Below are 12,578 nucleotides of genomic sequence, written 5' to 3' on the forward strand. Positions count from 1 at the left end.
TTTCTATTTGTCCTCTTTCTTTTCTCCCTCTCTGAAGGATAAGTCCTTTTTTGAGACATAGTTTTGCTTTCTTAACTTCTGACCGCAGCTTTGGACGTTTGGATGCTCTGCACAGCAGCTCATTTTACCAGCTAAGCGTGCGGTATCTACCGCGGCCACCAGGGGTCCCCAAGAGCACTTTTTTTCTTTTTATCCATAAAATAATGATTTCTACATACATTATCAAATATATATTATTGTTAAAACAAATCACTTCATAATGAAATTGTGTGTTTTTGATATTATAATGACATAGAAATTATTTTTAAAAAATCAGCTCCACTGAGGGGGCCCCTTAGTGGCCTTGGGGCCCTAAATGGCTGCTTAGTTTGCTTATGCATTGGGCCGGCCCTGCATATAGGCCATTGCCGCTGTAGGAGCCATGGTTTAACATGAACAAACTTTGGCTCCTAAGCTATATTAAAATATTTCATCCTGTTTGATGACTGCTTTGAGTATTGCTACGTACTATGAAGATAAGAGGCATTTAGTCCAGGGATGTAGAAAAACAGGTGGAGAACAACTTAAAACCAGTTATATTCTATTTTTCTCAGTCTGTGTCAGTTTACCGTCACACGCTGACCCATTGCCATGGCAACTAACAAGCAACAGTTCCATGACCCCATAGAGCACAGATTACATTCAAGTGTATCAGGAATTAACATAAAAAACCTCAAACACATTTCTCATACAATAAAGTACGCAAGTACACCAAAACAGAACAATCAGTCCGTTACAGTTTTATGTTTTTTTGTATTTTCAGATGTTGGGAATAAATAATTCTATCTTTTTTACCTGCTTGCATAATCGCATACACACACGCATACATACATGCACACGTAGGCACATATATACACGAATGATTAAGGAAATGACTACGTAAGGTAACGTGGCAGACACATTTACAAAAGCGGGCGCTGCTATTCCTTTGGGGGGCGTTTGCTCGAAGGTCAAATTTACCCCTTAAATGCACAACAATACCAGTTTAGACTTTGAGCAACTTACTAAAACGGTATTGTGTAACAATAAAACATGCTTGGCTGCAACTGTATCGATGGCAGCTCTTCTTCTCTTCAGTGTTTGTTAGCCTCTCCTGCTACTGGTAGCTTCACCACGTCAGTTCAGCGTTACACCGGCTGATGACGGTGCTGTGATTCACTTGTCTGGTGTCTGATTTTCAAATATTTTATGTTTTATTGAGGATTTTGTACATATGTTTTGGTAGTACTGTGATCATGTCAAAGTAGCTATTTATATTAAAAAGTGTACTAAAATCATGATACCCTCACTGTGTGTCCATCAGAAAAATGAACCCATTTAAATAAAGAAATCCTTCCATGGATGATACCATGATAGAGAGCGTTCATTTATAGAGTTTAACACAGGTTAACACAAACAATGCCGTGCTGAACAGTGAAAAATCAAAACCTTATGAGTGGAAAATCTGGTAAATCACATGATTAAATGGTGCAGCAAGTGAATGGCATGATGAGTGAAGATTACTGGTGGTGAGAATCAATAAACAATAAAATAAAACTAGTAACAAGAAACTAACGGGGAGATAACAATAAACCAAAAAATAACAATACTAATAAAAGAAAACTAAATGGAAATGAATGAAGAACAAAATAAACTTAGGGTGCATTCAGACCGGATAGACCGGTAGACTCGGTTCGATTGGGGACTAAAATTGCAACATTTGTTACATTTTTAGAACTGTAGTTTGCATTCACACTGCACTGTGTCAAAAGACTAAAACTAACTGAAAAACCTGTTTCCCCCGTCTGTGGGGGGCGCTGCACCAAGAACTACTGAAGAAATCAACACGAAATCTCTGAAAAAGACCAGAGCAATTTCCTTCTTCACAAAAAGTAAACGAAAACAGAGCAGTGTCAGAATTTAGCTGTTGTAGGATTTCTTCATTGATATACATTACTGGTTTGGACATCGCCTGTTAGCCGCTAACGCTAGCGACGCTCCTGCAGGCGCCATTACTACATGGTGAGTCTGTCCACTAAACCAGGGTGTTCCAATGTGGGATGAGCAGGAATCTGTCACAAAATGATTGTAGTGCCTTCATTTACTACCTGATTTCTATAAACATGGTTTAAATGAAAACTGAGGAAATTGCTGATGTTTGTAAGTATTCTCCCTTGATATAAATCTATAAGCAGTTTGGTTTCTATCAAGATGCAAGAGAGGACTAAGCAAATTGCTCTTTTATATTGGTGAATAATTACATAGTTCCTGCTGTTAATTTTATTAGTTTGTCAAACTGTAACAAACCGTAACTCATATATTTCATATATGGGACATATGAAATATGTCATCCTAATTGATGATTAAATGTTCAAACAAATGAGGCAATTAGTCCCGTTTTTGTCATTAATTAAAGGTTTAAAAATGACAGCAGCTGCAGAGCACCACAGCAATGGGGATTTAAGCTAATAAACAGGTGAAACAACTTTAAACCATTTATATTCTGGGTTTTCTCGCTTCCTGTGTCTGCATACAGAGCCGTTGCCATGACAACCAATACAACATCTCCCTTAACCCGCAGAGCAGAGAGTAATATATTGACCAGCATATCCTGCGCTGTTCATTGCATTTTTCCTAAATGCCTGTAAAAATAATTTCTATTCACATTGCTTTTTTTGTTGTTGTCTGGTAAATTATTTTTGATGATAAACACAGAAACAACCATAAAAATCAAAACATCAATTATAATGATAGTAATATTAATAATAAAATATTTGTAGGCAAAGTAGCCTACAAAATCTTTGAGTGGGGGGCAGTAGGAAACCTGAATAATGGATAGGGGGGTTAGCCCAAAAAAGGTTGACAAAACACTAGCATAAGGGAACGCCGTCTTAAGGGCCCAGCTTAGATAAAGCTCTCGAAAAGTAATCAGACCTGTTGTCAGGCACCATTTGCTATTTCCCATAAGGAGGCATGACAGTGGACCAATACTGTAATTTGGCCTTAATAAACTGGACTAATGATTTAAACTCGCCGACTCTTCTTGAACCTCATACATTATGAACCAAGCTGGAGAACGGAAAATCTCCAACACAGCCTTAATGTTTATTTTGCCATTACTAAAAAGTTATTGCCCGACTACTCACTGTGGCACTTTGGCCACGCCCACTTGCGATTCCACCAGAATCTGAAAATTTTTATTGGGGGACAATTTTCTGTGAAGTTTGGTGACTTTTTGAATATGATAAAGACCCCAAAAAGCCAATTCATTTGATGGAAGAATCGTAATAATAAGAAGAAACACTATGATTACAATAGGCCCTCACAGCACTTAGCTGCTCTGGCCTAATTATGTATAAATAAAGCTAAAGAGACTTTCAAATACCTGAATATGAAGATGAAGAGCATTAACAGCATGGAGAATGTGGCTACATTGTCCATGGTCTTCATGAGCACCACCAGTTGCCTCCTCAGAGCAGGAAGGAAGCGCACCAGCTTCAAAACTCTCAGCAGGCGAAAGGTACGCAGTACTGATAGGCCTCCCTCGGCCTCACCCACAATCTCCCACACACTGAAATACACAGTTCACACTGGAATATATATCTACCACTGGCAAACACAGATTCAAAAACAATCTCTTCATTCAGGGGCAAAAGAGTAAATAATTTTCCGTGTAACATATAATAACTCAAAAACTGAATTTATGGCTACTATCACTTGCTTTCTATAGGGAGAACATGTGATAGACAAGGAAGTGTAGAGCTGGCTGTTGCAGGTGGGCTTTAAATAATTTTAAATCACTTATTTTTCATTTTTTGTTATGAAATGCTTACTAATATAGCTAGATGTGCCTCTGTTCCAGAATAGCTGATTCAAATGATTGCATGACCTCTTCTGCAGCCATCAAGTACTGCAGAAGGCTGGTAATCACCCACAGATTCAATCCACGTGTGGCAGAAGGGAAATGCCTGGAACATGCAAGGCAGAGGGGGGTGAGAACCGGAACCGATAAACACTGATCTAAACCTGCTAATCAGTGATTCAGTCTTTTGATTCTTAGATTGGTAACTGGATACAAAGAACTGGGGCATTACTAATTCTGCGGGATCTTTATCAGCATATGGACAATTTTGAATAAATTTAATCAACTTATTTGGAAATGTTTGTAGTTAATAAAAAATTGTATCAGTTTATTTGAAGTTTATTCTGTATATATATATATTTCCATACTACAATACAAATCACCTTTTGCAGTTTGATCAAAGATTGACTGAAAGACTACAGCAAAACTGTAAAGAAGTGGCTTCAGTATGTGCCAGAGTGGGAGGAAGGCATCACAAAACCAAAGTGACAACACCTACAGTTTCCCTGGTTCATACAGTACAAGGCTTAACCTCATGGACGCTTTTCTTTCATGGACAATAGACTGTTGTTCTGACAGTCAAAAAAGAGTTAAATATGTTTACATATCTATGCCTATTATTAAAACTAAAAAAATAACTATTCTTATTTTATTAAATAAAATGTAATATTAATGCCATGTCATTTTTTAAGTTTGCATACACACATTTTTGGAAATATATTATGTAATGTAAGATAATTTTGAATTACACAATACCCATCGTCTGCCAAAATTGTGTACATCACCACTGAAGAAACTTTTAATGGTATGTTATGATCTAGACCTATCAGACCAAAACATTTACATGAATCAATATTGATTACTTAACTTTGATTCAATATAAAATCAACACAAATGTGTATAGCTCCATATTCAAATTATGGTTGAATCAAAATTGATATAGTATCAGTTATGGTTGAAATCCTAACATTGATTCAACATGTACTGTACGTCACTGACCACTTTCAATGTTGTTTCAATGTCAGGCTTCAATATATTCGATGTTTCTGCCTAACATTGTTTCAACACTGATTCACTCATTTCTCTATAAGGAAATAGAGAAGCGTGAAAGAATGCAGTAAACACAAATTCATAATTCATCTTCTCGTACTACATAATGGATTGCACACAGGCCCTCTGGAGCCTATGTTCAACCATTTGGCTTAGCCACCTCAGTCAAAATCCCTGTACTGGCAGCTGTGGAGCTGTGAAGTGACGATCAAAATGATTTTCCAATAACATGACAAAGTTTTAATATAAAACTTTTCATTTCACTGCAAATGCACAACCAAATATTTCCTCCTACCTGATTATAACAATGATACTATCAAAGCTATTGTAAGGGTTCTTGATGTAGCCAAAGAGGCCGAGAGCCAGCATCTTAAGAAGCATCTCCAGGCTGAAGAGGCTAGTGAACACCATGTTGCTGATCTCCAAAATGTCTGTCAGCTCCTGCGGCTGATGTGAGGAACATGGGGAGAAACAAAAATGAAGAAATAAACAGGAACACACCATTAGTGTCCGAGACAGGTGTTCATCAAAGTTTCTCAGAAAGTCTTATTTAAAATGTTTATAATGGGCTACATATGCATGGAGCAGCGTGACAAATTTCCGGATAAAAATATTATGCGTTTCAAGCTTCTGGTTATAGTACGATCTAGGTTTTTGAGTGTCATAAAAGGTAAGTGGTAGGCTTTTAGACTTGTTCTTTTTGTGCATATTAGCTATTTGATTGGAGAATGACATGGAAAAAACAAAGGTTTTATTAAAAATAAGATAGAATAGCTTTTTAATCTACCACTGTTACATCCCAAAGTGTACAGTGCCAATGTAATGCAACTCTACTTTGAGGGTTTTTTATTCCCTAAAGAGGATGAGTTGAGGAAAAAATGGATTGTCAACATTCAAAAGGGTAATTTTGTGATTACAAATCAAACTAAGGTCTCTCTCATTTTGTGCCATTAAATGAGAGAGCCATCAAACCCACAAGGACAGCGCGGGTTTTTAACCAGCGCTGTTCTTGTTCTTTTTGAATGGAATAATCTCTCTCTTCTGATCCCTCGCTGTGGTGTTTGGAACAAAGGCAGCGTCCAGATTCCCCAAAGGAGAAGGACGTAGAAGTTGTAGGTCCTGACCACAACTACTGCTTGCCTTTGCAGTGCCAGGTGGATTGGATCTAGGCATGGGCGCCATATAGGGGGGAAAGGTTAGGACAATTCCCACAGCCCCTGGTCAATAGGGCCTCCCCACAAATTATTATTTTTTGTTGTTGTTTTTTGGGGTTTAAAGAAATAGAAAAAAATCGAGGGCCCTGTTAACAAAATTAATCATATCATGCTTTTAAAATATTTTTTAGCAGTAAAATTTAATGTTCCCCCTCCCAGACCAAAAAGCACATATCCATGTTTGCCCTGAACCCCCCTGGATCTGTATGAAATGGTAAGTTCCTGCTTGGAGGTTTGAAGGTGACGGACCGTGTCCAACAGCAGTTGGTAAAAGACAAGAATGACTGTGGTAGTTACTATGCTGCCAAGAAAAATAATAAAGTCAGATTTTCAAAAAAGAAATAAATAAATAAAGAGATAAAGAGAGAAAAAGACAAGAGTGTCAATTTGTAGCCCAGTTTTTCCTCCAAAACAGGTAGGTAGACTGTGTGAGATTATCAACCATTTAGCATAGTTAGCTTAGCTACAGACTACTGTTTGCCTCCATTTCACATAATGAATGAAGGAACAAGTGTACCAACATATTGATATATTTAACTTGCCCCTGTACCTTTTATCACACTAAACAACAGATGAGTCAGTCAGCAGCAGCTCTAACCAGCATACCAGTATACACCCCCTTCCTGTATGGAAAGTTGTTTCTCCACCATTAGCACATTTAGTAGTGATTGAATGAGGTAGATTGACAGCACTAAGACCCTCCTCCTGGTTCTGAGTGGTTGTTTTTGGGTGGAACGTTACATTACTTTAGCTAGTAATAGCAGTTCAGGGATGAGGTGGAGAAGATTGATCTTTTCACTGATTATCTGTTTCATAGCAAACTGTCATGACATGGTGACAGCTTTAACAAATATAAAAAACATATTTTTTTATTAAAGTTATATACTGCAGCTTGAACAAAATACAACTACACAGCATTTTTTAGAAGTCTGGATTGCTCCATGCATATTTTGCATGTTGCTTATGACTGTTGCTGGTGGAGAGAGAGATTTTGGTAAGCTAAAACTAATAATAAAAATTTAAGCAACCTATTTGCATGCAGTATGTGGACTGTTGCATGTAAAATTCACTAGCAGTGAATATTGTGCTAGTATCAGTAGCCAAGGAAAGCAAGGCAGTTGCAAGCCTTTAAAATTATGACGCTGTTGATGGGTCTGTCACAGAAGCTGCAAAAGGGGGCCCAATTTTATTCTATATCATGGGGCCCAAGATTCCTGGCGGCGCCCCTGGATTTAGGCCTCAGTGCAATTGAAGAACTCCGATCTGAGATTGTTTCACTCCAGAGGCAGATGGAGGACTTGGCCATCAGTAACAAGTTTGGTTTGGAAAGGTTTGCTGCCTCTGAAGATATTAGGTTTTATCCAAGTGAGATGAGCAACAAAGTGAATTACTGGTGTGACTTGTCAGTCAGTTGCTATGGCAAAGAGTGTGTGTGCATTGTAGCCGATACAGAGAAAAAAGTAGATAAAAAATATCTACATCTCAGGTTTCATTGTGTTAGCAGAATTGTTCGACGGTGGCAGAGCAGCAATGGATGGCAAGTAAAAGAATATCGTTTTTGCCCTCCACTAATAATTTTACCAGCTTAACTTCACTGTCAACACAATATTTAAGTAGTGGTACTGAGTAACAACTTTGTGGGGTTTTTTAGCCATTATTTTTGAAATTACAGTGGCCCGCTATTGTCTCCGGTGAACCGGAAATTCTTCTACTATAATAATCAAACGCATAAGCGTGTAGTGCATAGAGCCCATACTATGGGAAACTAACAGGAAAACACAAAGAGGGAAGGTCGGTGGAAAAGAGGGGTAAAATACTGTGGTTTCCTGCCAAAACGGGAGACTTCAGAGATATGTATATGGCTGTGGCTGAATGTAACTGTGCTAATGTCACTGTGAAATGGCTGTAAATGAAATTAAATCACGTATATTTTTTTAACCTTTTTTTTTCTTTCAATAACAGCAAACATACAATAATTTATTTGCAGATACAAGGGATTTTAAAAGGAAAATAGCAATCAACTCTAATGAATATTTGATGAATTATTATACTTTAGGACTGTGTTAACACTGCTGCAGTTACTGAGAACTTGAGGAATCCAGTAAAACAGTGACATGTAGTCAGGGGAGGCCCTGTCCTAATCATAAAGAGTAACTAACAATGATAAAAGAGATTCAATTTGTCCACATGACTGTTATATAATTGAATTTGATCGTTTTCTCTCTGATTTTAGAACTTATGTGAACAAAATCGGAAAATGTATACATTACCTGTTCAAGTACATGTAAGAAGGGCAAGGCGAGGCAGTGATGATCTGTGCCTCATTACTGATGATGCTGTGTCACATGCACTGAATGAAGCAGGCAGTTGGTGAATGAATGCGTCTGACATTTAGTCTTTCTAATCAGCCCTAGATGTGCAGTGAAAATGCGAATGGTGAGGTAGAAAGTACCACGCCATACTGGTAGGGGGCAGTGCTGAGCCCCTACAGGCTCTACAGGGAACAGATGCATGCTGCTGCATATTCTTCTTCTGCACATTGAAATAGGACAGACCCACAGACACAGGATAACTCTTATGTGTGGCAATCATCTCCGGTCGAAATAGTCAGACTTAAAAATTTACTGAATAAATCAGTGCAAATTTTAAAGGTTTTCAAAACAACAAAATATTAACCCAAGTAACATAACTGCTGGTCACTGAATAAGTGACACTAAACAAGGGGCAACAGCATAATAAGCTGTTAGCAGATGGGATTTGGCAGGTGAAACCAGAGGTCGCACTAGACTTTTGTTATCCGTCATCTTGACCGACAACACAAAAAAAATGCTCATGTTCTATTTTTACCCATCAAATTATAATCATATTAACATAGGCTATTCAGCTACATTTTAATGTGGTTTAGTTAATATTCACCTTGAATCGTGAACCCAGATCCCATTACACAGAAAGCAGATAAACGCATCTAACCTTTTCTCTTAGAGTAACACTACGATGTGAGTTAAATCGGTGTTACCATAGAATAAGAGCTCGTGGGTGGAGAAAGAGCAGAACACTGAGAGGGAATAGCGTAGCTGTCCAGACTTTTATTCAACCTCCATTTTAACAGAACAGAACCGGTCTCGGGCACACCTAAAAACAACCAACGAAGAAGAAAGAAACGGCTCCTCTTAAAGGCACAGCACAATTCCTTAGCTTTGGATCAACTGTAGTAACTGATCTTGTATGTAACCACATTAATTCAAAAGGAAAAATAAATAATCTTACATTAGAATAAATTAAATTAAACGACTTCACTTAAATTACCAGCACTTCACCAGCTGACGTCTGAACGCACAGCTTCATAAATTCCTCCTGATCCGCATCTGCAGAGAAATCTGCGCTAGTTCATCAGTCAGTAGGATCTGTCTGATCCAAACCGATCAATTGAATTCTGCGAGCCTTTTACCCTGTGCGGTCCGGGCGTGCGCTTTTACGAGGATCTTTTTGCGTGGTTTCGCTTCACCGAAACAGACAGATGTTACGTCTGCCGCGCTCCTCCAGAACGCCGCTCTCCTTATGGGTGCGGGAGGGAAACGTCTTCCAGCTCCATTAGTTAAAACCGCAGGATGAGTTCAGTTTCATTCTTCGCAGCGGCAGACTGCGCATGTTACGGTCTAATTAACTTCTGCACTTTTATTTATTTCCTCAAGATAAACTGCCGGCTCCTCTGTTTAGACTATAAATGGTTTAACACAACATTGCATTGTCTTTAGTTTTCTCTAGTCTGTAATGGAGACTTGAATTACGCGCCGTTTCAACCAAAGGTTTGGAACGCGCTTCCTAACCAGACGCTCCAAAGCGTCCGGTCCATAACTCTTCAACACGCGGTCAGCTCCGGTCAGAAAGACGATTTAATTCAGAGTCCATGAGAAGATATTCAGAAAGGATTTTTTTATTGATTGATTTTAGTTGCCTCTGCGGTGAAATCTTTGAGTAAACTTAAAGTCTATAATGTCTGTCCGTGTGCATCAGTCAGAGGTGTTAATTATAACCTGTCAAATGATGGGCGGGTTTTAAATTCTCCCGTGGTTAAAACAAACAAACAAACGAACAAACAAAAACTGTCAAATACGAAAAATATTCCGTAAAGGCGACCTCTGGGTGCAACCCACATATTCACTTCTGTTGGTCAGGTCATAAATGCATTTTCATTACAAATGTGGCACCATTCATGAGAAAATACACAGGACGACAAGCAATATAGACCAGAAGCATTGGGTTTTTGTTTGTTTGTTTGTTTGTTTTAAAAAGACCAAATGCACATTTTCTAATTAGTTGTGATAAGTACAGTATATAATTTATAAGGGATTTATATTGGAGATCTACAGAAAAATAGTTTGGTGACTGGAATCTGTTGATTTCAGCTTTAATGAGGCCAGAACACAGACCAGCAAATTGGTTGCTTTTCTGGCCAATTAATGTGCTATATTAATATCTACCAGGAATAATTAATATCTACCAGGAAAATACCTGTTGGCCACAGAACAGGTATCACTGAAGTGTTAAAAAAACAATAATTTGTTTTTATACTTAATGATTCTATGATGTCAGTGCTTGAAAACCAAACACAAATTCCTTGACGGAGCAAACAATCTTGGCCAAGACATTGTTTCTAAAATTGTTTAAAAATGAAAAAATTGACAGGAAGGCTGGAAACTGCAGAGTTGCTGTACTTTATCCTTTTGAACTTGTAACCTTTCACTGTTATGAAACATGGTAACTATGGCAATGCCAGCACCCTTTTAGAAATGTTGCAGTTAATGTACATGTTTACCAAGAAACACAGAAAATGAATGCTTTGTATTGCCAGTTACACTAATCATGGTAATCATGCTAATTGCCAATAGGCTGCTAAGTAAAAAAATAAGATGTCAACTTTATAATTACTGAAAAATGATTAAAACACTGACGGTGATTGACACACATTGGTCTTTTTTTTTCAAAATTAATCATGATGATTAACTTGAAGAAGGAGAAAAAGTGTCAATTTCAAACCAGACACATGAGTAGGATGCTTTATGTCACAGGCTTGAGTAACACATCCTTATTTCTATGAACACAGCCATGGATTTTTCTCACAGATTATGCAAAGCAGCAATGGTGTGTAAACATGCAGCTGGATTCTGAGTGTGCCCAGTGATGCTGGCCTGACACAAAGCTGCTCACAGAAGATTAAAACTTCTCTGAGGTGTTTTCCTGAACTGCAATACTCACACATGGACATTTTTACATTTTGAAGTGTAAAGTTTTTAAATAGTAACTGAAAAACAGGTTTTATTCATACATTTAGTGAAGTTATTCCATCACATAGCTGTGAAGCCTTTTTTTTTTTGGAATCGGCACAGCTGGCTGCTTGCAGATGCAGCTCCCGTCGTGTGTGTTTGTCTGTGTATATTTGCTGTAACCGATTAAGGATCCGTGCTTAAAGAACCCATAGACCATCAGTTAAGCTTTCCACAGTGGCTGGATGTGGTTTTGTCGCTGTTCTCCGCGTTCTTCTGCTACTTTTTCTACTCTTTGTTACGGAGAACCTCGCCGAACGGAGTAGCGGCATTGTTTACGCCCGTGAACACCTGATTGCGCTGTGTGGGCCTCTGCTGCTGCCCGGAGACGGGCCTGTGGTCCCATAGGAGTTACGGAGGAGACGACGGGGCTGCAGGTCTGGAGTTAAACGGAGGGAGAAGAGGAGACGGCACAAACCAGTGGTACCGGCGATTATTGTGGGGAACGTGAGGTCTTTGGGGAATAAGGCGGACAAACTCACGGCGCTGGTTAGGACCCAGAAGGAGTACTGGGAGTGCAGTATCTTCTGCTTCACGGAAACCTGGCTGCACTTGCTTATTCCGGACTACAGCGTGGAGGTCCCTGGATTTTCCTTGGTGCTGGGGACAGGGACTTTTCCAAGAGTCGGAAGAAGAGGGGCGGCGGGATTGCACTGTATGTGAGTGAGAGGTGGTGTAATCCCGGTCATGTTAACGTGAAGGAACAGATTTGTAGCCCGGACATTGAACTTCTGGCTGTGGGAATGCGGCTGTGTTATTTACCGAGGGAGTTTACGTCCGCCATTTTGATCGCTGTTTACATTCCCCCATCAGCTGATGCAGCGGTGGCCTGTGACGTCATCAGCTCTACCGCAGCCAAACTCCAGACTCAACACCCGGACGCCTTCATGGTCATCACAGGTGACTTTAACCATGCCTCATTGGACAAAACTCTACACAACTTCCAGCAGTATGTTGACTGTCCCACCAGGGAAAACAAAATGCTGGATCTCCTGTATGCTAATGCCAAAGATGCATACAGCGCCACAGCCCTGCCCCCCCTTGGCAGGTCGGACCAAATCTTGGTAAGGATGACTCCCAAGTATGTCCCTCTAGTGAGTAGGCAGCCTG

At 39.2% G+C, this 12,578-nt stretch overlaps 1 protein-coding gene across 2 annotated transcripts in view; it reads right to left on the minus strand.

The window, feature by feature from the left end:
- LOC102224032 (voltage-dependent T-type calcium channel subunit alpha-1H-like) overlaps positions 1-12,578 on the minus strand; it is a 187,920-nt gene that overhangs the window by 77,317 nt on the left and 98,025 nt on the right. For both annotated transcript variants that reach the window (XM_023333476.1, XM_023333475.1), the window contains exons 11-12: positions 5,226-5,377; positions 3,404-3,589 (exon numbers count right to left, since the gene is read on the minus strand). In XM_023333476.1, the coding sequence (XP_023189244.1) occupies positions 3,404-3,589; positions 5,226-5,377 (338 nt within the window). The remainder of the gene's footprint in view (positions 1-3,403; positions 3,590-5,225; positions 5,378-12,578) is intronic.

This window comes from Xiphophorus maculatus, chromosome 5, assembly GCF_002775205.1.
Source record: "Xiphophorus maculatus strain JP 163 A chromosome 5, X_maculatus-5.0-male, whole genome shotgun sequence".
NCBI lineage: Eukaryota > Metazoa > Chordata > Actinopteri > Cyprinodontiformes > Poeciliidae > Xiphophorus > Xiphophorus maculatus.